This window comes from Aedes aegypti, chromosome 3, assembly GCF_002204515.2.
Source record: "Aedes aegypti strain LVP_AGWG chromosome 3, AaegL5.0 Primary Assembly, whole genome shotgun sequence".
NCBI lineage: Eukaryota > Metazoa > Arthropoda > Insecta > Diptera > Culicidae > Aedes > Aedes aegypti.
The window spans coordinates 125,024,146-125,049,088 of NC_035109.1; the positions used below are offsets into that span (position 1 = coordinate 125,024,146).

Genomic DNA, 24,943 nt, shown 5'->3' on the forward strand with positions numbered 1-24,943 from the left:
CCAAATTTCTTTCCTACATTTAGGCGTATTCCGTGAAAATAACTAAAACAGGGCTGCTCAACGTACGGCCCGCGAGCCGCATTCGGCTCGCGGTTTCATTTTGTGAGGCCCGCGAAGAGCTTGAATATTTGCCATATATCTGGCCCGTTGATTGTTCTACTCGTTTGAAGTAAGAGCACGCCTGTCCAATTTCTTCGAGTCGCGGGCCTAGTTACAGCTAAAAAAATGATGGCAGGCCAAAATTTTTGTAGTTAACAATCAAACTTATTTTCATAAAAATCGAACAAAAGTAGGTCAATAATTAAGCTCTTTTTTTTTGTAAAAAATGGAAAAGGTTTTATAAGAATGGAGTCTAACATTTTATAACAAAATTATGTTGTGACTGAAACCTACCCCTCTCTGAAAATCCTGTCCAGGATTCTAAAGAATCGTATCCTGGATTTTATGAGAATACTGTCCAAAATTTTACAAGAATTTTGTATAGAATTGGTGGTAGTTCCGTTGGAATTTCAAAGCAAAGCTTTAATATAAACCTTTTGAATGTCGGTAAATATCATCGACATAGGGAGAGATATTGAGATCTAGAATATCGAGATGTGAAGAGTCGACTGTATTTCGGATTTGATTTGCTTTAAATTTAAGAAATTCATCACTGATTTACTGCATTTTCATGTGATACAGGTCTGATTGACTTCAATTTCAAGTTATCAAGTAATGTTTTAATTTTTGTTCTAGTGAATTAGGTCTGATGCTTTTAATTTTAAAATGATTTAGGTTGTAATCTCCTCATAATTGAGACTGATTCACGATTCAAGTGTTTAATATACCTTTACTTTATATAGGTGATTTAGGTCAGATTCACTCCATATACAAAAGATTGAAGATTTTCTTTATATTTGAGTTATTCAGGACTGATTCACTTCACTCGAACTTACTAAAACACGCATTATTTCGAATTTCGTTATTTAACCTGATATTTTTTATGGCCAAACCATAGCAACTACTGCAATAAAGAAGGCTGTATACCAAATTCGACACTTCTTTAGCATTTATTTTTTGCGTGACCGGTTATTGGAACACACATAAATACCTAGTGTTCTAATAATCGCTCACGAGGTCTTGTGCTCTCAATATAAAGAATTATTTTATTAAATGAAAATAATGTCAGACAACCTAATTCGAAATTTGGTAATATTGCTAGAATATATCCATGCGAAGAATGTTCGTTTTTGACACGAAAATCAATTTTTACACTAGTTAGCGGAAACAGGGACATGAGCGAATACTGGTGCACTGATGGTAATACATGTCTGAATTACTTAATACTCAAGTGATTAAGATCTGAATTACTTCATATTCAAGTAATTCAGGTTTGATTCATTCTTAGTTTAAGTTATTCACTTTTATTTCACTGTATTTTCCAGTAATTCATGTTTGATTCCCTTCATTTCCAAGTAGTTTAGGACTGATTCTCTTAATTTTCTAATGATTCAGGTCCAACTCACTTCATGTTCAAATAATAAGGGACGGATTAACTTCATTGTCAAGACCACTTTACGGTAAAATTTTGAACCAAACTGTTTGTCATCTGATTGTCTTTGACTTTCTGAACAACTTTGCCTAAGAGTCGAACTTTTTAGCTCATATGGATGACAAGATAAAACTAGTATTGAACATACAGCGTCACATGTTCACAAGAGCCACCTAGAGGCAAAGTTTCCAACCAAACTATTTGACTTCCGGATGTTTTTGGTCCACTGAACAGCTGAAAACCGTTTGTTTGCCAATCATAAGGATCTCGAGACATAGCAATGTGAATTTACTTATTTTGAGGTGATGCTAAAATTTTGAGAGAGTTATTCAATATTCAACACTAATTTTGTTTATTGAGTCCGTTTTTATGACGGGAAGTGTATCTCTGAATACGAGGACATAATGTTTCTTTGCGCTAGCTAAACCTCTATCGAACTCGACAAAAACCTCGTTTTGACCCCCCCTATTAAAGTAAAGATGAATAGAAGCCAAACCTCAAATTTTCAAGAGCACAAATCTGGAGAACGCAACACCCGTTTGAGCTGAAAACTTTATCGATTGGTCACCACCAGCGAGTGACCAATCGACTAAGTTTTCAGCTAAAACGGATGTTTGGTTCTCCAGATCCGTGCTCTTGAAAATTTGAGGTTTGGCTTCGATTTATCTTCATCTTAAGAAAAAATGGAAATATCTCTGTCAAAAGTACTATCTCTAATGGAAAAACCACATCAATAGACTCATTGGGTCATATGAATAAAATGTAGTAAAGTTGAGTTTACTACATTCTCGGTAGTAAACGCTATATGTGGAACACGAGTGGAACATGTTTGTGTAATTTTCCTTTCTACACCTTTCGAACATACTACAAACAACGCATTGCTATGAATAGAGGAAGCATTTACTACAAAGCTACTGGTAGTTAGCTTCAGAGGTTGCTACACATGCTTCGAGATTGCGGAATTGATTGGAATAATTTACTTTTGAGTAAAAATCATGGGAAAACGATATGAGTTTTGGTATTTCGGAAGGTATTTTGAGTTTTGCTTAGGAATTCTGAGGTTACGAAAACATTCGCCCCGCCAATTCTGAGATTCCAGTAAGATTACCGGCAGTAGCAATTTGTAATATCCTTGTTAATTCTGGCATTACGATAATTATGCTATTTTCTAGGAATTTTAGGATGTCGGTAGGAATTCAGATATTTATAATGTAATTCTGAATTTTACGTGTAAATTCTGACATCTCAGATTTTCAGATTTCCTTTGGAATTCCGGAATTTCTGTCGGAACTTTGGGAGTCCGATAGGGATGTCGGATTTTTAATGATAATTTTGGAATTTTAAAAGCCACTCTAGGAATATTGCGGAAATATTAGAAATCTGGTAAAAACTCTAGAATTGGGGTGGGAATGGGATTCCGCTTATTAATCTCTTTGAATTCTGTGGGTATCTTTGAGACGGTATTTCTGTAAGAATCTATGAAATTTCGGTGGGATTCCTGCGCATTATTGTGTGAATATAATTCTGAAAATTATTCTTTGTAAAATTGATCAACCTTCCGTTGATCTGCAGTTCCGTTGGAATTTCAAAGCAAAGCTTTAATATAAATCTTTTGAATGTCGGTAAATATTTAATAGATTTCAATGGGATTTTTTGAGAAATCGATAAGAATTTTAATAGTTTTAAAGGAAATCCTGGTGTTTTAGGGGAGATCCTCATTGAATTCTAACGACTACCATCCCATAAAAATCTCTACATTCTAAGTCCTAGAAATTCCAAGGATACTATCAGAAACCTCACCAAAATAACGAGAATATTACAGAAACACTTAGAACTTCCGGAATTCAACATGTTGTTAAGAAAACACATGGGGAACATCAACATTCTACCGCCATTCCACCAGAATCTCAGTACTGGTGCTAGAAAATATGTGGTTCCTAATTTCATAGCTGTAGTCTCAAGATCTCTTCATAGATGTTAAGCTAATATTTAAAAAAAATCATCAATCATTAACGTTGGCGAAGACCGAAAACCACTCAGAAAATTCTTTGATGTACCATCATCATAAAATCATAGACATAAAAAGAATACCAGACTAATCGCAAAATTACACTACAAATCTTGTCAAATTACAGCCCTTGATGATTTTGTGCAAATTGTCGCGTAATCGATTAGATTCCATGCATTTCCTTCATATGCATGATTGTATTAATTTTAAGCGTCACTCTGAATGGATTGTTCTTTACGTGCAAAAGCACTCTGCACTCTGAATGGAAATTTCATAACGTGCAGCTTCAGTCACTGCTCATGTTCGAAAGTAGTAAGTACTGCATGTTTTTTATTACAAATAACATACAAAAGTGTAGTAAACTTTGTGGATTTTGTTTTTGAGTAGATGCTACATGTTGTAAAGTTCAACGTTTTTTATTCACATCACCCATTATCATTATGCAAGCTTTTCCGTAAAGTCTACTCAATTAACTGAAAATAGCATATTTTTTGCAATCATCTAAATCTCGCTATTCAAAAACAGCCTGAACAATATGCCCCAGCATCAGTATAATATGCCCCACACAAAAAAAAAACGAATAGTACGCCTCACAACATAGGGGTTATATGCCCCAGGACTGTCAGCTGCTTATGCACGCTAAAAAACTGCTAAGGAGCTTATTCGGGAATAGATGGCATCAAGAGTGAGGCATATCGTCCGGCGCATGGTGGCCCAGAAATGAGAAGTTATTAAAAAATAATACTCGTTCATTAGTTTGTTGTCAAATCATCATAAAATTCCTATGCACATTAAGGTGGATGCCAGATTTAACACTAATTTATACTCCAAATCGTGTAAAGTAACATAACTTACATGAATTTGTGTCTATACTCGATTACACGATGTAAAGCGGGAATGTAGTAATGTTTATATTTACACATGATTTTACGTGTGAATAAGCGACAAATTGGGCATCCCTCTTATATGAATGATTTTATTGTTTTTAAGCGTCACTCTGAATGGATTTTTGTTAACTTGCAGCATCAGTTACTGCTCGTGTTCGAAAGTAGTAGGCACTACTTTTTCGAAAGTTTTTTATTCATACCAAAAGTGTAGTAAACTGGCATTTTGTTTTTGAGTAGATGCTACAATGTACTAAAGTTCAACACTTTTTATTAATACCATCCATTATATAGGGTAGATGTATTAATATTCGCCATGCTTTCGCCCCCTTCATACAAATTTAGACTTTTTTGTATGAAGGGGCGAAAATTAGTGCAAATTTCTTGAGTGGCAAAATCTAGATCTTTACCCTAATAATAACTCAAAAAATGATGAAATGATTCTACTTCTGATACTTTTTGCATTATCTCTGTTTTACTGCACGTTGCAACTGTCAAATTTTCATAGTGAGACAGTCTCATGAATAGTAAGGATTCCTTATCATTTTCAATTTTATTTTGAATCTGATTCGTTAAATATCGAAGAGGGGCATATTGCGCGGGTGAGGCATAGAACACCGAGGAATGTAAAACATGCAGAAGTAGAAATATAACATGAATTTTAAACTTTCATGAAGGAATGAAAATGAATAATCAAAAAAAAAACATCGTAAAAGGGAAAGACACCAAAACAGTATGATATGTGGATGAAAACCATCGAAAGCACACGGTGGAGAGTTCTGAAATGGACACACATGGATAGGTATATGTATATGTGTGGATATCGTTATCAATAGACAGACAAACGCACACGGACGCGCAAAACTCGCGCTCTCAACCTACCAAGTTTCTCTAGTTGTGGAAACAATGGCGCCTTCACTAGAATGATGTTGTACGTATTTATAGAGAGATTTGTATGTTGTTGGCATTGGTGTGATTTGTACATTTGTATGCAATTTATGTTGTACATAGTGTGTTCGATACATGAAAAAAAAAATATAAAATAAAGAAAAAAATAACTGAATGGTAACGCTGTAAGTGGCAGCGATGTTGATGGCGCGACAAGTTCATGTCTCGAACATCGAAGAAACTTTTTTGTTTCCGTTATCGGTGCTAAAATGTATTATGAAATGAGTGCCTGATTTTCAGAAGTAACGATACAGTCAGTGCAAGAAATTTCTGAACAATTCTTGTTGATAAGAAGTCGTGCATTTAGTAACTAGAAACAAAACAAACAGTTGACGCATTGAAAACTATTTTAAAACTCTAAAAGTCTGAGAAAAAACTGCTATGAAAAACTCCTATATTAAGTCCTAGAAAGGCTAACCCTAATCTATTTAATTATTAGCGAACCGAAAATTTTTAAAGCTAAAAGAAACTAAATTTAACACTCTAACTAGCTGTTAACGGAAACTAACTCTGAAAATTTCTCGGAAAGAATAAAAGTTTAAAAAAATGAAGTACAACTTTCAAACGGATACTTACTGTCGAAGCTAACAAACAGCGTTGGCATGTCGTCAATCGAAACCATCGAACGGTAGTCCAGCTTTGGTGGTGCCTGTTTCTGCTTGGTGGCTGAGCCGGTTTCCGCCGACGATTGGGGCCTGATGAAGGTGCCTATCGAGGAGCGCCTTGAAAGGGAAAAAATATGCTTAGAGTTGACGTTGTGGACAAGTTTTTATTTTCGGGAACAGCTAACGGAGACTATCTTTTTTCTATTGCAATTGGTGATTGTTCTACTTTTTTTAACAAAGACTATCTATCCGTGTTTTGATTCTGGAATGTAGAATCGCAACAGTTTAATCACAGATAAACAGACGTAATACTGACACTTTTAACGATCATTTGAATTATCCTGTGTTTCATAACTCACAATGAGAGGTGCGCGGTTTGTTTTCTTTAATTTTTCAAATTTTACACTAGCGCTTTCTGCAAGCTATGGTAAACATATTATTGTATTTCATGCAACATGGCCACCAGATGATGATTGTTCAAGTGGACGCTGAATTTAAAATAAAATTGTTCTTAGTATTACTTCTGTTTATCTGTGGTTCAGTTATGTATATTGCACTACAAACAAAATTTAAACTATCTTATTTGTTCAGAATGGCAAAACGTTAAGGTTGGTTACACATTTGTTAACATGTTATATTTCTATAATAAATGAAAAATAAATAAAATATCTTGAAATGAGTTGGATGTTCAACGTCTTCAACGATGTATCACATCGACGAACATATAATAGTACATTATATTTTTTATTGGCGGGTATCTATACTCATATAGGCTCATAAAAATATATTCTGTCAAGTTTCGAGTTCAATGACCGTTCAAAGTTATAAAAGAACTTCTTTCAATACAGTCCTTCAGATCTATAAGCAACCGTTAGGAATCATAAAATAACTTTTTGAGTAAAGGCCTACAGATCTACAAGCGTACTTAGTGATCTTTCGGAGGATAAAGAATGTAGGTGACATCTATATAGTCATACTCTATCAGGATTTGAGGTCAATAATTATTTAAAGCTATCCAAGAACTGCTTGGTTACAGGTCTTTAGATCTACAAGCGTAGCGAGTGACCTTTATGAACCCAGCAATTCAAGATAATATCCCACAGGTTCATATATTTAGGTTTATCAAGTTTTGAGCTCAGCCACTATTGAAGGTTATCTTTAATTTCCTTTGTGTTCTTCGGAAGATCTCTGGCTACGTCTGTAGATAAGCAGGCCTTCACTCAGCTGGTTAGCGGGCTTTGTTCCTGAACCAGTTAGAATTGAAGGTTAAGAAGAAAGTGACTCAACGCGAGTAAAACTATTCTTGAACACAAACGTACACAGCAATAATTGCGACCAACAATAATTCATAATCAAATCATAATCATATCAATTTAACCGATTACTGAAACTAAACCATAAGCACAGCAACATTTATACACATTGAGGGTAGGGGTACAACGAAACACACGACATCTGGCGTGCAAATTAAGCCCTTGGCCTCTGTGCTACATCCAGACAGAGCTTGCCCCCAGGCTTCTTACCCGATCGACGAGGCGGTGGCTCCTGCACCACCAACACCACTGCTGCTGCCACCACTCTGCTGGTGGTGCAACTGATGACCGTCATGCGGGGTCAACGGAGGCACCGGCGAGCCACCCGAATCTTCCGAGGGGGTCTTCGACAAAAACAAATTGCCCCCCAGTTCCGAGACCAGGGTGATGGGGGAGCTTTTCGGGATGGTCGGGAGGCAATTTGCAGTTTGTGCGAAGGGAAGAAAACGAAAGAGTGCAAAACGTTTTCAGTAAGAAAAAGGGTGACGAGAAATGGTTTCTTTCGGTTGAGATTGTTTGTGGGTGAATCGAACTGAAGAAGAATACTTGATATAATCCGTAGGCTAAGAGATTGACACGGGAAGTTTAAATTCCTTGTATTTAAGCATTTGCTGATATATTTATGAAATATTTAGGATTGTTTCACTATTTGTTGCAGTTTAATGAGTAATGGGAAATCATAAATTGGAATAATCTATATAAATAAAAATGGAGTGGTGTTTGTATGTCACGAAATAGCTTGGTGGGGACGGACCTGGTGTAGTGGTTAGAACACTCGCCTCTCACGCCGAGGACCTGGGATCGAATCCCATCCCCGACATAGTCACTTATGACGTAAAAAGTTATAGTGACGACTTCCTTCGGAAGGGAAGTAAAGCCGTTGGTCCCGAGATGAACTAGCCCAGGGCTAAAAATCTCGTTAATAAAGTCAAACCAAAACGAAATAGCTTGGGAATGGATGGACGGGTAAACGTAAGTTTTTCATTGTTGTACTCGACAAGGGATGCGACGCGATCGTGCGAGGAAAAAAAATTGCAAAAATCTCCGGAATAATCGGGGAAACAGGAGAAGACTAATGGGTCATTTTTAATGGAGGATTACATGACGTTTTACAACAGCCTACAAGCTGGTAGGACGAAGTTTGCCGGGACCACTTGTAGTAGATAAATATCACATTTACTTCATATCAGTTTTTTTTCCATTGAATATGAAATAAATTGCGATAAATTTCAATGAATCAGAAGATTACGAAATGTATAACTAACCTTGATTGATAATAAGGCCTCTTGAACATCTACTATTTTTAACCAACATGAGTTCATAAATCACCTGCATATAATAGCTGATCTACATCGTTACAGCTACATGAGATCAGAAATTGGAGGCCATCCAAATCCTAATGATCTACCTACTCTACTACAGTCTATACTTTTATAATTTTTGAAATTTACTTTCGTTCTTATCTCACGGTTTTTATAATAGAAAAATATTAGATTCCGAAAAAAAATACTCCGAAACCTCCACGAAACTAAAGCTTGGGCATTCTTTTCATATTGGTGCTAAAAAGGAAATGATATATTGGGGTTTATTTTCCCATGAATGCTTAAGGTAAGGGCCTTCCTTAGCCGAGTGGTTAGAGTCCGCGGTTATAAAGCAAAGCCATGCTGAAGGTGTCTGGATTCGATTCCCGATCGGTCCGGGATCTTTTCGTAATGGAAATTTCCTTGACTTCCCTGGGCATATAGTATAATAGTACCTGCCACACGATATACGAATGCAAAAAATGGCATCTTTGGCAAAGAGAGCTCTCACTTAATTACTGTGGAAGTGCTTATAAGCACCTGAGCTGAGAAACAGGCTCTGTTCCATTGAGGACGTAATGCCAAGAAGAAAAATATTAAGGTAAAAAATATAAAACTGTATTCAAAGTTTCTTAAATTTTGTTGCAGAAACAAGAAAAAAATCAATATCCTTGTAGACCCCCGATACATATTTACAGTTGTAGCCACCAAATGTAAGGGGAGAATACGAGCTTTCATTTCGTGCTATTTATCGCTAAATAACGGTATATCATATATGTAGAAGCGTACTTAAAATTCATTGTGTTTCCTCGGTGGAAACGTTACGATTCTGTTCATGAAGGATGGAGTCAAAATCTGGAAAATAAAAAGGTTTAATGCCATAGTTTTCTATACTATAGTGATCCCCTGAGGTGAACTAGTCTCTGATGCGTCGCAAGGCAATCTAATTTATTTTGTATTTTTTTTTTGGTAATCGGTCTATTACACATCAATCTACATATTTTTAATCACTACTTTGCAGTGATCTGCATATTGCACCAGTCATTAATAATCAAGACTCTTGAAGTTGCCATTGTAAATTTGCTTTCGATTATTTAAGCTTCAACTTCAACGCTTCTATAACTTGAATTATGATAGACGTCAAGGAGTACACACTGTACTCAAGTAATTACAAGCATTAACGCATTGCACTTATTCTACAGCATGTCAACAATATTGATTTGCCATTGCTTTTATTCGACAAATTTCAAGAGCTGTCAAGCAATAGAGCATTAATCCTACATTACAAATGTTTCAATGCATCTCAGCTGCACTAATGTTTTTTTTTATGAATTTCTATATTAGGTAAAGCGTTGTTCTTGCATTAGTTCAACCGTATAAGTGCCCTTTTCCACTTCAAAACTACTTTAATGGTAGGTTTACGTTAATGCAGCTGCTGTAGGAACCAATGCATGAGTTCAATGTTTGACGTTTGAGCGGTGCCGTGTTATTTACGTGACCATGGAAACCGTGAATTTGGCACCACTCAAAAGTCAAACTAGTGAACTCGTGCATTGGTCCTTATGTGCAATGATATAATGCTCCATGTTACTTGTGGAGCATCCGAATCCACAGAACACTCCAGATAATACTCAAAATATTTCTACATAAGTTCATTTAGTGATTCCAGAAGTTTCGTTTAAGAATTATAGAAAAGTCGAGTCTAGTACACGACACTGAAGACGGCCTTACAGTTGAGGTCGAAATACGTGTATCTGTCAAAGGATACAAACTCTAGTGGAATTAAATGGTATAGTACTAAATTCGGTTTTTCATCTACTTATAGAAGAGTGTTTTGCCATTTAAAATATATTGTTGTTTGAAATATTCCGGCGACTGTTGTCCTCGAACGCTTGAATTAGATCTTTGAGAAAAACTCGTTTTTATGAATTCAAATATCAAGCGTGTGCTAGAATGAGGGCGTAAGTCGCATGATCGATTTATCTTCATCGATGCTCTCTTTTGTGAATAAAAGTGACAAGATGCAAGTTTGTCGGCATTTTTTCGCTTCAGACCGCGTGGCAGCGTCCTGAGGTAAAAAAATGCTGACAAACTTGCATCTTGTCACCAGGATCGATGAAGAGAAATTGATCATGCGACTTACGCCCTTATTCTAGCACACGCTTGATATGCGGCTAGATTCAAAAGTATGTTTTTCGCAGAACTTAGAATGCTCTAGGCAGTAAATAAGTAAGTCTTAGATCTACATCAGCGAAGTTCTGTAAAACCTAAATAATATAAAAATTAAATTTTGTGTTGCTTTTTCTTAAGGGGCTATCTGTATTCATCGATTTCTCGTCATTGTTGCTCTCTTCGCGTTATTGCAGAAAACTGATTCTATTTTTTTAACATATTTTTGTGCTTTAGGATTGACAATCACTATATCTTGCTTCACTAACAAGAATTATTACAGATTTATCTAATTTAGCGAAGTTTTTAGCGAAAAACAGTCATTTATAATGAACGTCATGCCGCGTTCATTCTGTGTTGTGCTCAGAAGTGTGAGTAATGAGTAGAGATGGTCGGGTTTTACATTTTTCAAACTCGAACCCGACCCGTACCCGACTTATTTTACTTCTTCAAACCCAGACCCGACCCGAACCCGAGACAATAATTGAAAAGCAAACCCGAATCCGACCCGAACCCGAAAATTGTTTGCTGTGTGAACCCGAACCCGACCCGAAACCCGAAATTTTTTTGTAAGAAAAACCCGAGTTTGAAAAGATGGTAAATTCATTGTTTCTGATTCTTGAGGAAGCTTTTAGGTTGTAACTCTGTTCACAATTCTCACCAAACCCGACCTAAACCCGACTGAAACCCGACTTTTTGTAAGCCCAAACCCGACCAGTACCCGATAATTCTGTAGCCTCCAAACCCGACCCGAACCCGAAAAATTTCAAATTTTCAAACCCGAACCCGACCCGAACCCGTCGGGTTCGGGTTCGGGTCGGGTTTCGGGTTTGGAAACCCGAGACCCGACCATCTCTAGTAATGAGGTTTAATTTGTAAAAAGTTGTGCTTAGAAGCAGTGCTGTGAAGCAGTTAAGTTTGATTTGTACAAGAGTCACAAGAGGTAAATACAATTCAAACAAATTTAAACCCGAAGAATCTATGGAATTGGATAATTATTGAACGAAACATACGTTGGAACTCGCTTCGCGTGAGTGTTTTGATTCTTGCTGCACGATAATTTTTTGAATGTTATTTTTTTTCTGTGATTCAACAGGAGCAATATTTAAAAAGGGAATGCAGCATTAATCTCAGCAGACAATCTGGAAATTCTATCCTCTTCTCCCTTCTACTGGCACAAAAAACATCAGCCAACAAAGCAGCAAGTCACTTGATAGAAGTTATTTACGATGTTCAGCTGCATCAGATTTGTGAGCAATACCATCGTTGAAAACAATATTGTATTCTCTAATTAGTGGTTCCTTTTTTTCAAATAAAGAATAATGTTGTTATGAAATTTCAAGTAAAACAGGGTAGCCTCTATGAATTTATTCCAATTGCTTGACACAAGGTAAAATGTGCCAAAACGGTTCGTAAAAGATACGGGAGAAATCACGTAACTGTTATGTGAAACTTAAGTGGGACTGACAAGGTTCATCGGTTAATGCGTTCATTCTATGTTACCTTTGACCCGCGTAAGTGCTACGTGGAAAGTGAGATGGAAAAAAATCACGTACACGGAGACGGAATTCAACTCAATTTTGGGTTGTTTCAACGCAATTTCGTAGTTGAGCCCAATAACTCAATTTTGGCTAAATTTCCAAGGTCCCCACTAGGTAGTTTGGCTTTAATTCCATTAGAAAAATATACTCAATTTTGGATTGATTTAACGCAAATTTGAGTTCATTCGACCCAAACATAAGAAAAGTTGCATTTACCCAAATTTGGCTTATTGGGCCAAAGTACCCCCATTGGGTAGATGCAGCTCTCTCTATTTTTGACAACATTCGTGTGGGAGAAAGAGAAAACCGAGAGATTTTGGGTTGAAACTATAATTGATATACTTAATTTTGGGTAAAGTAAATTAAAAAATTAGGTAAAAATATTTCTCCGTGTATGTTTTCACCAAGGCGGGTCCAATTCACTAAGGTGTCCTATTATGCTCACTTTGTGGAGAAAACCAGACAGGGTAGGTGAGGAAGGGCTGGCCGTTTTGTTTACAAACATTTGAGACAGGTAGTCGAGAGAATGACTCCTGATTGGTTGGAGAAACAGTGTTGTCAAGAATTATTCTAATCTGGTTGCCCCTGCTCCTTGTGTGCTCTACTCCCTTCTTTCATTTTTGACAATTTCGTCCGCACTGATGGCAGCTCAGTTAGTTTCAGTTTCAGCATCATTTAGGCAAGGCAGTAATGTTTGTAAACAAAACGGCCAGCAAGTTAAAGATGGCCTCCTAGCCGCTTTCGCCAAGTGATTACACCTTAATCTGGCTACAGAGTAAAATGCACACACCTTGGTTTTCACGTAGTAATGACGTGTGGATTGTTTTGAGTGTAGTTTTCAAGATACCTTCGAAACAAGAAGCGCTACGCCAGCAAATCTTGGGCGCCTTGATCGATAATGCTAGTCAGTCGCACAGATGGATCGGCAAAAGGCTTGGAATTCATCATTCCACCGTGTCCTGCGTTGTGAAGATGTTCCAGGAGACAAAGACCGCTGGAAGCGGTCGAAAACCGAAAACGGAATACCCAGAGAAGACGTGGAAGATAAGGCAGTACTTTAAGAATAATCCGAACCTTTCAAAAAAATCTGAATTCGTCGAAGTGGTTCGTCCAGCAGACCATGAAGCGACAAGCAAAACATGGTGGCCAAATTGCGTGCGCGGAGGCTGACCGTGAGCGGCTGGTCAAGCCAGGCTGTCTCGTCATGACACATACATCAATATAGACACCAAACAAATCCCTGGCCTCGAGTTATTTATCGGTACGTCCTGCATGGAGGTCCTGGAAAAGTTTCGGAAGAGAAAGATGGATAAATTTGCGAAGAAGTGATTGTTATGACGTGCGATCTGCGAGTTAAATGAATTTTTGGTGTACATTTGGTTGTGTCTCATTTTTTCCGAGTCTAGTCTCTAAGTGATTTTCATCCTATCTGACCCAGTAATTCTCTGATATTATTATGTTCACAATGCTCTAAATCTACGATTTCCCATTACTCAACAACAGTAAACAATAAAACAAACGTGGGAGTTTCATGGAAATATATAGACTTGCGCAAAAACAAGCAATTTGAAATTTTCATGTCATTCCCGTAGCCTTCGGGTTAAAAATCAAAAGATAATTATCGGTATCAAAAACCTAATTTGTGCATATGTGCTTCACCTTGGGTGTTTCTGTTGAATAATGTTCTAATAATCGAGTGAAAATTCAAAATTGTGTTGTCAGTGCATAAAATATTAGATTCGTTACAGAACCTGATTCGAACTAAGGTGCAAAATAAGATTTCAAAAGAGAAACAAGTGTTTGCAAAATAACCTCTATAAATCATACTTGATCGATCATTACATTCACCTTACCTCGAGAAAACTTTGGAAAATACGCTTTGATTGGAATCTCCTGTGTTGGGAGCGGACTCGATCGAATCCGATTTGTGGGTGGTACTTCCTCCGTCGCCGGTCAAGCCTTCCACCCAGGCCAGAGGGTAGGAAAGTCGTTTTAGCATCTACAAAAACAAAATAGACAGTCAACGGAAATAGACAATTTCGGACCATCAGTGACTCACCTTATTCTTCTTAGTTTCACTACCCTTGTCCCCTTGGGTGCCCCCTTGGCCATCATGTTCCTCCACGCTGAAGCTCACGCTGGAGGCCTTCTTCCGACTGGCGGCATCGGCTTGCGTAGTGGACAGGGAACTATGCTGCGAAGATGTGGTTGAAGAGGTTCTCGCTGAACTGTCGATACAGTGCGAAGGGGCGATCGTCAACGGAGGCACCCAATCGGCACTGAGCACAATGTCCGCATCGCTGTAGACTTTCTTGGTGGGAATCGGTGCCACGACTGGAAGGGGTACTTGATTTGCTGCAGCAGCTCCTGCTCCGGCAGCCGCCGATGGCAGTGTGTTGGGATCCCGGATATCGATACCGGAATCGTGACAGGATTGTTTGACCAGTTGTCCACCGGCAGCGGCCACAACCTCATCCACACCGGCGCCTCCAGCACCAACTCCGATGGCAGGAGGAGCCGTTCCGCTGGAGGTGGCCGTGGCACCACTTCCCGTACTGGCGGCTTCCTCGTCATCCAGCGATCTTTGAGATAAGGTTTTATTGCAATTACATTTTATTCTATGGGACGATAACGAGGACGCCCACGACCGACGACGAGCACGAAACGAACATACATGGGACACGCAGGGGAAAGAAAAAGTTTAAGAGTGAAATTTTCAAACCGTGATTGATTGAGGTGCCAATTGCTGTGCACCAACCCCATGCGAGTTAGTTTTCAGGGTGCAATTCTGCAGGAGCCGATTAGTTTGTTGGGAAAATTTGTTTAGTTTGGAAAGAAGTTTAAAAATTTCACTGAGAGGACAGGGGGAGGTCGATAGCTGGTCGATGACGGACAGGGGGGCATTATTCTGAAAGGCGGAGAGAGTCTTCCTGCTTCTGGAGATAGGCTTTTCAGCATCTGGAGAGGGGCTTTTCAGCATCTGGAGAGAGTGTTCTTGCTTCTGGAGAGAGGCTTTGCAGCTTATGGAGAGAGGCTTTCTAGCATCTGGAGAAAGGCTTTCCAGTTTTTATAGAGAGGCTTTCCAGCTTCTGAAGAAAGTCTTTCAGCATCTGGAAAGAGGCCCTCCAGCTTCTGGACAGAGCCTTTTCAGCTTCTGGAAAGAGGCTTTGCAGCTTCTGGGGAGTCTTCCTGCTTCTGGAGAGAGGCTTTCCAGGTTCTAGAGAGAAGCTTTCCAGCTTCTAGAGAGAGGCTTTCCAGCTTCTAGAAATAGGCTTTGCAGCTTCTGGGAAGTCTTCCAGCTTCTGGAAATAGGCTTTGCAGCTTCTGGGAAGTCTTCCAGCTTCTGGAAAGAGGCTCTCCAGGTTCTGAAAAGCGGCTTTTCAGCTTCTGGAAAAAAAGCTTTCCAGCTTCTGGAGAGAGTCTTAAAGCTTCTGGAGATTGGCTTCCCAGCTTCTGGAGAGAGGCTTTCCAGCTTCAGGAAAGAGGCTTTCCAGCATCACGAGAGAGTCTTCCAGCTTCTGGAGAGAGGCTTTCCAGCTCCTGGAAGGAAGCTTTCCAGCTCCTGGAAAGAAGCTTTCCAGCTCCTGGAAAGAAGCTTTCCAGCTCCTGGAAAGAAGCTTTCCAGCTCCTGGAAAGAAGCTTTCCAGCTCCTGGAAAGAAGCTTTCCAGATCCTGGAAAGAAGCTTTCCAGCTCCTGGAAAGAAGCTTTCCAGCTTCTAGAAAGAAGCTTTCCAGCTCCTGGAACAAAGCGTTTCATCTCCAGGAAAGAAGCTTTCCAGCTCCAGTCAAATGGCTTTCAAGCTCCTAGAAAGAAGCTTTCCAGCTCCTGGAACAAAGCGTTCCATCTCCAGGAAAGAAGCTTTCCAGCTCCAGTCAAATGGCTTTCAAGCTCCTGGAAAGATGTTTTCCAATTCCTGGAAAGAGGCATTCTTGCCTCATGGAAAGAGGCTTACCAGTCTCCTGGAAAGAGGCTTACCAGTCTCCTAAAAAGAGGCTGATCTGTTTCATGGAAAGATGTTTTCCAGCCTCGCAAAAAAGGCTCTCCAGCCTTCTAGAGAAGGGCTTTAGAACTCCTTGAAAGAGATCTTCTTCTTCTTGGCATTATACGTCCTCACTGGAACGGAGCCTGCTTCTCAGCTTAGTGTTCTTATGAGCACTTCCACTGTTATTAACTGAGAGCTTTCTTTGCCAAAGTTGCCATTTTCGCATTCGTATATCGTGTGGCAGGTACGATGATACTCTATGCCCAGAGAAGTCAAGGAAAATTCCATTAGGAAAAGATCTTGGAACGACCGGGAATCGAACCTAGACACCTTCAGCATGGCTTTGCTTTATAGCCGCGGATTCTAACCACTCGACTTAGGAAGGCCCCTGGAAAGAGACCTCACAGCTTCCGAAAAGCCTTTCTGCAAATGTGTTTACAGTTCCGGGTAACAGGACCTCCGCAGCCCACATAAATGGGCAAATGTGCAGCTGTTCAACTAGACTATGTGGAGTGTGGTGGATTTGAATCCCGCCCCGTCATCCCAGTTATCGACACAGAAGAGGGGATAGACCACAAACAAGCTACATAAAACGAAATCATCAAACCACGAAATTTCAAACGCCAGCTTACCTATCCTTACTCGGGATGGCCCAATGCTGGTCGAGCAAGCTTCGTCTCCGTTCCTCCAGGGTGCGCACCGTTGGATCCTCGAGAATACTGCTGTTGGTTTTACTGCTGCTGTCAGTCTTATCGGCACTACCCTTGCCGGCACCCGTACCACTTGCTGGCGGTTCCTGTCCACCGGTGCTACTGTTGTCCAGCGAGTTCGGGGTTTGTGACTGTGAGTCCCGATCGTAACTCAGATAGGGTGGCTCCACCGACGGAGGTTTCTCCGAACTGCCACCACTCTCGGTGGAATCGCCATGCAAGCGCTGCAGGTTGTTTGGCGTGACTAGATCACGTTCGAAGGCCTTCGGGAAGGCATCTCCTTCGCGTTCGTTGCTCGAGCAGATACTTTCCTGATCGTCACAGCCTTCAACGGAGCCAACTCCCAGCTCCGGGAAAGTTTCGTCCTTCACCAGCAGTGAGTCCTTGCCGGGTGAATGGGTGTCACAACGGGAACAGGACTTCTCCGGCACTGGGTAGTAGATTTCAGCCTTCTCGGCTGTTTCGTTACCCCCGGTAGCACCCTGCACACGCATGTGGGCAATATCGTTGAATATGGCTGCATTTACAATGTATTCCATGGGTGCAATGACGCCGTAGCTTTCGGGACCATGCTCGATGACTAGCGGATCGGACACATTCGGATCGAACATGACCGCATTGGGGGTGACCAACAGGACACCTCCGACCACACCCTGCCCATCGGTGATGTGCCGCACATTGATTTTGAGGAAACGTTGGATCGTAACCGGGTCATCTTCACTGAAACCTGCCGCCGTGTCTCCTCCGCCTCCTCCACCACTTTGATTGTTCGGGGACGCAACACGCTCAATGTGGCCCGGCTTGGGTGATCCGGGACGAAGTCCTTCCAGTAGATCTGAAACGAGAAAAAAAGAACATCGTCATAAGGTGGATCTTCTGTAATCAGCACCCAAGGCGACAGTCAACAATGAGAATCTTTCATAATTTGGTTGGCAAATATGGCTCGCGTGTGATCGTCACCAACTCGTGTTTGAACAGAAGGCAGCCCACACAACACAACCGTGAAATTCAAGTTTCGAGTCGCGCCAACCTGTTAATTTGGATCGTAGAAACGACACTCCCGTCCATAAGGCATCTCCCGAGAGTGCAGCATTCGGTTGGTCAGATGCCATTGAGCCCCAACATATGCCCAAGCACAACTATGATTCTGTGTAACAGCTGATGATCTCGACTTATCTCGCGGCAATATGGCACACAATTCGGAAGCATATATGGGTAAGTCACACGCGTCGTCGTCAATTCAATGATGATGCCCCGTGCACTAACTAGCAGCGACAACGATGACGACCGCCTATGTACTAAATGGATCTTATCACCGACCGAACCCAACCATGCCGGGTTCCCGATTGGAAATGTATAACACAATTGTATCAACAATCGTCACTTAAATCCATATTTTACTTTTTTGAAATTTTGCTTTTGAGTGGTGTTGACGGGTAGACGGGTACAAAGCAGAATCCAGAAAAAATAATGTAACGATCATGATACCTATCATGATTCCAGTATGTTTTCATCATGATTTTATGATTTAGATTGCCGTTACGCAACACACGCGTTACGTTTTTATTGCTGATTGCTCAGGATCATGCATCAAATGCATGGTATCATGATTCGCGCATGCATTTGTTTACAAAAACAAAAACAGCCAGAACAGGATTTGAACTAAGAACATTCTGATTGAGAGCAACACAGTCTATCACACAACCACTTCGTCACATTGGATTAGGAATGATTGATACTAATGAGTTGATGCAAATCTCTTTGCTTAATGTTGTCGCTATGGACGTTAAGCTTATGAATAATTGTGATTATGACTTCAGAAATCATGATTCATCGTCATGATACATGACCTAACGAATTTATAAAGGTGTAATTTGTAAATCAGTTTATAGCAAATTTAGTTTCTATAACATTCTGTTATTAAACGCTTTGAAATAAATATCTTTGTATGTTATAATTTTGTCAAACACTTATGATCGGGTTGGTATGTAGATGTGAAGGTTGAAGCAGTTGTTGGGCGTTCTGAATGGGTTCGACCAAAACGACGACGACGACCATGGCGCTTGTCAATATGCGCGCATAGGTGGTACCAAGTCGCGTGTATTGCTGTTGTCGCCTTCGTTGTTGGTGATTATTGGCTTTCTCTTCTGTCAACAGCAAAAATTACTTCTATATGGGACGTTGTTGCTTTTCGAACGGCTTGTGCTAGCATGGTGATTACACGTAAATGGGTGTTCTCATTGCTTGAGGGTGGTCGTCTGTGCATAATGCGTAAGTGATCCCACATCCCTCAAATTAATTTTAATTTAAAAACTATATGATGAAACCTAAGTTCTTGATACGGATATGTATAAACTCATCTCTGAAAATTTATCAGACGTGTAGAAGCAATTATCTTCCAAACTTGCCAGTAGTTCTTTTTCTACAATATTGTGTAGATATTTCGCTGGCTATTTTTTAATCTTGAATAACATGCACAAATCTAGACAATAAAAACACCAATTCAGGTTAAAACCTTGGTCGTTTTATTATTCTTAGATTATTATTTTAGCTTCAATAGATGTCTGGTTCTCTGGATTTGTGCTCTGGAAGATTTCATTTATTTAGTTTATATCTAAATCTGCCCAACACACGCCAAATCGATACGCACTTCATCCGCCCACCTAGCTCGCTGCGCTCCACGCCTTCTTGTACCAACCAGATCCGAAGCGAACACCATCTTTGCAGGGTTACTGTCCGGCATTCTTGCAACATGCCCTGCCAATCGTATCCTTCCGGCTTTGGCCACCTTCTGGATACTGGGTTCGCCGTAGAGTTGGGCGAGCTCGTGGTTCATCCTTCGCCGCCACACATCGTTCTCCTGCAAACCACCAAAGATCGTCCTAAGCACCCGACGTTCGAAGACTCCGAGTGCTTGCAAGTCCTCCTCGAGCAGCTAGCATGCACTTTGTCTTGGTCGCATTCACCACCAGCCCAACTTTTGCTGCCTCGCGGTTGTACAGGTCTGCCACGTTTTCAAATGTTCGGCTGACAATAGCCATATCATCCGCGAAGCAAACAAATTGGCTGGATCTCGTAAAAATCGTACCCCGACTGTTCAGCCCTGCTCTTCGCATAACACTTTCTAGCGCAATATTGAACAACAGGCACGAAAGTCCATCACCTTGTCCTTGTTCTCGGCGGGATCCAAGCGAACTGGAGTGTTCGCCTGAAACTTAACACAATTTTGCACACCTTCCATCGTCGCTCTTATCAGTCTCGTGAGCTTTCTAGGAATGCTGTTCTCGTCTATGATTTTCCATAGTTCTACGCGGTCGATACTATCGTATACCGTCTTGAAATCGATGAAAAGGTGATGCGTTGGGACCTGGTATTCACGACATTTTCGGAGGATTTGCTATACAGTAAATATCTGGTCCGTTGTCGATTGGCCGTCAAGGATGCCGGCTTGATACTTCAAACGAACTCGTTTACTACAAGCGGCAGGCGACGGGAGATGATCTGGGATAATACTTTGTAGGCCGCATTTAGAATTATGATGGGTCGAATGTTCTCACAATCTAACTTGTAACCCTTTTTATGGATGATACATATTATCCCTTCTTTCCACTCCTCCGGTAGATGTTCCTTTTCCCAGATTATGTCTAACAGACGGTGCAGATAGATGGCCAGCCTCTCTGGGCTCATCTTTATGAGTTCAGCTCCGAAACCATCCTTAGCAGCTTTATTGTTCTTGAGCTGGTGAATGGCATTCTTAACCCCCTCTAAAGTAGGGGTTGGTTGGTTTCCATTGTCCGCAGTACTGAGAAGACATTTACTCCGTTGTCTCGACCTTCATTGCTTCATGCTCTCAGCGCCATTCAGTTGTTCGTTGAAGTGCTGTTTCCACCTTTCGATCACCTCATGCAGGTCCGTCAAGATGCTCGATGCCGTTGAGGGCTGCGTTTTTCCTCCCGAAAGAGGCGGGTCTGCTGTTGCTGTTTCCGTCTAAAACGTTCCACGTTCTGCCGAGTCCCTTGCTGCAGCATGACCACCCGCGCTGCATTTTTCTCTTCCAGAATCAACCTAGATTCCTCGTCGAACCAATCGTTCCGTCGACTCCGTCCCACGTTCCAGACGTTGCTCTCATTAACATTGTTGATGGCTGCTTTCACTGTTCTCCAGCAGTCCTCAAGAGGGGCTTCATCCAGTGCACCCTCTTCCGGTAATGCAGCCTCGAGCAGCTGCGCGTATGCAGTTGCAACATCCGGTTGCTTAAGCCGCTTTAGGCTATACCGGGGCGGCCATCGATACCGTACGTTGTTAACAACGGAGAGCTTTGGGCGCATTTTAACCATCACCAGATAGTGGTCAGAGTCGATGTTAGCGCCACGATAGTTCCTGACGTCGATAATGTCGGAGAAATGCCGTCCATCAATCAGAACGTGATAGATTTGAGATTCTGTCTGCTGTGATGATCTCCAGGTCTATCGGTATGGAAGGCTAAGCTGGAAGTAGGTGCTTTGAATAGCCATATTCTTGGAGGCGACGAAATCAATTGGTCGTAAGCCATATTCTTTCGTCAGCCGGTAAGCGTCTTTATGATCTTCAGTGCATCCGGAATGAGGGCTGTGCACGTTTATTATACTGAAGTGGAAGAACCGGTCTTTGATCTTCAACTTGCTCATTCTCTCATTGGTCGGCCACCACCCAATCACGCGCTTCTGCGCGTCACTCATCACTATAAAAGCTATTCCCAGCTCGTGTGTGTTGCCGCAGCTCTGGTAGATGGTATGGTTACCTTTAAACGTTCGCGTTGATTCCCATTGATCCCTTCCAACACCTTTCCTGTAACGCTACAATGCCGAATCCTTCAGCACGTCGGCGAGTATGTGTGTGCTCCCGATGAAGTTGAGAGATTTACAGTTCCACGTACCGGGCTTCCAATCGCTAGTCCCTTTACGTCGCTGTGGTCTTCGCCGATTATCCCGGTTCGTTTTCTCTCGTTGGGTATATAAAGGGTAAAACGGTCAAAATTTGGTCAATTTAAATTTGACGCATATCTTTCAATTTTAGATTAAAAAAAAAACCTGAACACCCCTCATTTTAAAGGTATGTATGTGTGTGTAGATTGTTGCTCCTATTTTGATTTTGAAATTCACTCTTCAGTTGTCAAAATGCCGTCCAAGCAAGAAGAGCAGCGCAGCAAAATTTTGCTCGCGCATCGTGATAATCCGAGCTACAGTGGGGATTTGCTCGTTGGGGGTCCGCTACATGGAATAACTCGATGGTTGGACAGAATTCCAATTAAAAAGCACTCGAATGTCAAGAGTAGATGGCACTTTGATGCGTTTGTCTAGAGCATTTTCACCAGCTGTCAGTCGTTCCAACTAACGGATCGGATTCGCTAGATGGAAGCCAGCTGTGTTCCAACCAGCAAATCCCCACTGTACTTGCGTGCGAAGTTAGCAAAAATGCTAAAAGTTGCCAAATTAACCGTAACAAATGTAATTAAAGTGTTTGGGGAACGTTTGTCGACAGCCAGGAAGCCTGGAACTGGAAGCCGCTGCGACGACAAAGAGAGTAGCCGGTAGTTTCAAGCAGAACCCCAAGCACTCTCTCTCCGAGATGCCGCAAATGAACTGGGTGTGTCATCTACAACCGTGCATCGAGCCAAAACATGAGCCGGACTGTCGACTTACAAGAAGTCAGTGACTCGAAACGCAATGATAAGCAAAATACGACAATGGAGGTGGTTCTCAAGGACAAAAACCCTCCCAACACGCCAGAGATCCGCCCAATTGAAAAATATTGGGCTATTGTCAAGCGGAACCTAAAGAAGACAAAAAACCTGCTCGTGATGAGAAGCAGTTTGAGGCAAACTGGCGTTCTGCGGCGAAGAAGATGGTCAAGGTGGCTGTACAAAATCTGATGGCATGGGTCAAGCGAAAGGCCTGGAAATTAGGATTTGGAAAAGCGAAAGCCAAATTAATTTTTTTCCTGAATTTTATACTTTTTGAACTTGAAAAACAAATATCATTTGATTTTTTTAAATAAACGTTACAACCAATTTACACGCATTTTCCCTTGACAAAATTTGGATCGTATCACCCTTTAGCAAACGAGATATAAAGCAGGTTTCATTGACGGCCGCTCGACAACAGATCATATTTTTTCCGTGCGGCAAATCCTTTTTGACTTTGATCCGAATAAGCCGATCGAACCATATTCAGAGAGTGTAACAGTTCGTGAACCATAACAACTCGTCTGTGGATGTCGTGTCTATTATGGGCTAAGAAACAAACTGCAGTCAAGAAATATCCTAAAGTTCATTTAAATTGAGTAATGTACCAAACATTATTCCACTCGACAGTTAAGGTGATTATAAAACCAAGCCAAACCTCGAATTTTCAATTGCACAAGACTGGAGAATCTGACAACAGTTCGCGTTGAAAACCAATCATACTGCTTGCTTGCTGGTGGTGACCAATGGGATAGATTTTCAACGCGGAGCGCTGTTTGGTTCTCCAGTCTTGTGCTCTTAAAAATTTGAGGTGTGGCTCCGCTCTATAATCACCTTAAAGTCAGCCATAACCCTAGACACAAAACGAATGTATCATTTTTCCCCTGAAGAAGACGCCATACCTGCGTCGAAACGTCGGGTTAAATAATAAAACTAATGGTTAATCATTGAAAATTCGCTCCCAATACGACAATTCGTCCGGTGGGGTGTGCTGCTGTCGTCAGGATGATGGTTGACGAGAGCAATGTCAAACTCATTCATGGTTTCAAAACATTCGGAACAAAATATTTATTTTCACCGCTTACTTCACTTATGTATGAAATTGAATAAGATCCAATTGTAGAGAATTCATTTATCTTCCCAATGGTATTTTTAGGGGCAGCGGAGAATGTCCCGAAGCGTGTTTTATTCAAGCGCAAAAATCGCTCAGGCGAAAGTTCCAATGAAACTAACCTCACATATCCTGGTTTTCCAACCTCAAACTAGTGCTCCTACCAGCCGGATCTCAATTTTTATGAAAGTAGTGCAATAACACAAAAAACAAACGTATGTAGAACATAGAGAATGGATATTCCTACCTTTTCCGCCTAACTGTTTCACTATGAAACGTATTATATCAGGAAAATAAAACATTTTTCCCCACAGCGGCATGTGATGGATGCGTGAAAAATCAAATCTCTCATCATCTGAATAGTTGCGCTACCGAAGTATAGATGGCTAACAGTATGTTGCGTTTTGCGATTGGAAGCGTATACAGTCGAACTCTCAGCAGATAAATAAATAATGTGTTGAAAGAGCAGCCAACGGACACCTAACGGGTGGACCCAAATGTCCAGGCACAAGCGGAGTATCAGCGCAGCCAAAACGGAAGTAACACAGTTGAATTTAAACCACTGTGATTTAGCCCAGCAGCTGCTTTGGCAGTCAATCTCGGAAATGAAGACCGATGTGTTGTTGCTAAAGGATCCAAACCGCATACCAGCCAACAACGGGAACTGGTTTGCGGATAGGTGTCAACAGCTAGCAGCTATAGGGACGGCAGGACGATACCCAATCAAAGAAGTAGTCTGTATCTCAAATGACGGTTTAGCGATAGCAAAAATCAACGGTGTGTTCTTTTGCAGTTGTTACGCGCCCCAAGGTGGTCAATTGAGGAATTTTCCCACATGGTCGACAGGATGATAGCCGAACTAGCTAATCGGCAGCCAGTTGTGATAGCTGGTGGCATGGACAGTGGAGTGGAGTAGCCGCTACACCAATCAAAAAGACCAACTGTTGTTGGAATCCCTGACCGCATTAATTGTTGAACTGGCAAAAATGTGGATACATTAGGCACCTTCCGCAGAAAAAGTCCTAACTTAATAGGAATCATAAACTAGCACGTTGATGACGGTTATGCTCATAGCGATCATCAATCGATTCGCTATAGTATAATACCAGACGGGTGG

General features: G+C 41.0%; 1 protein-coding gene across 20 annotated transcripts in view; it reads right to left on the reverse strand.

The window, feature by feature from the left end:
* LOC5575778 (TLD domain-containing protein 2) overlaps window positions 1-24,943 on the reverse strand; it is a 635,746-nt gene that overhangs the window by 105,838 nt on the left and 504,965 nt on the right. For 9 of the 20 annotated variants that reach the window (XM_021850058.1, XM_021850049.1, XM_021850050.1 and 6 more), the window contains 6 exons: window positions 16,916-17,828; window positions 14,360-14,918; window positions 14,154-14,299; window positions 7,500-7,685; window positions 5,948-6,093; window positions 5,306-5,341 (listed from right to left, as the gene is read on the reverse strand). In XM_021850058.1, the coding sequence (XP_021705750.1) occupies window positions 5,306-5,341; window positions 5,948-6,093; window positions 7,500-7,685; window positions 14,154-14,299; window positions 14,360-14,918; window positions 16,916-17,828 (1,986 nt within the window). Of the gene's footprint in view, window positions 1-5,305; window positions 5,342-5,947; window positions 6,094-7,499; window positions 7,686-14,153; window positions 14,300-14,359; window positions 14,919-16,915; window positions 17,829-18,023; window positions 18,246-24,943 lie in introns of those variants that run through there. The other 11 variants (XM_021850054.1, XM_021850053.1, XM_021850062.1 and 8 more) reach the window with 7 other exon arrangements.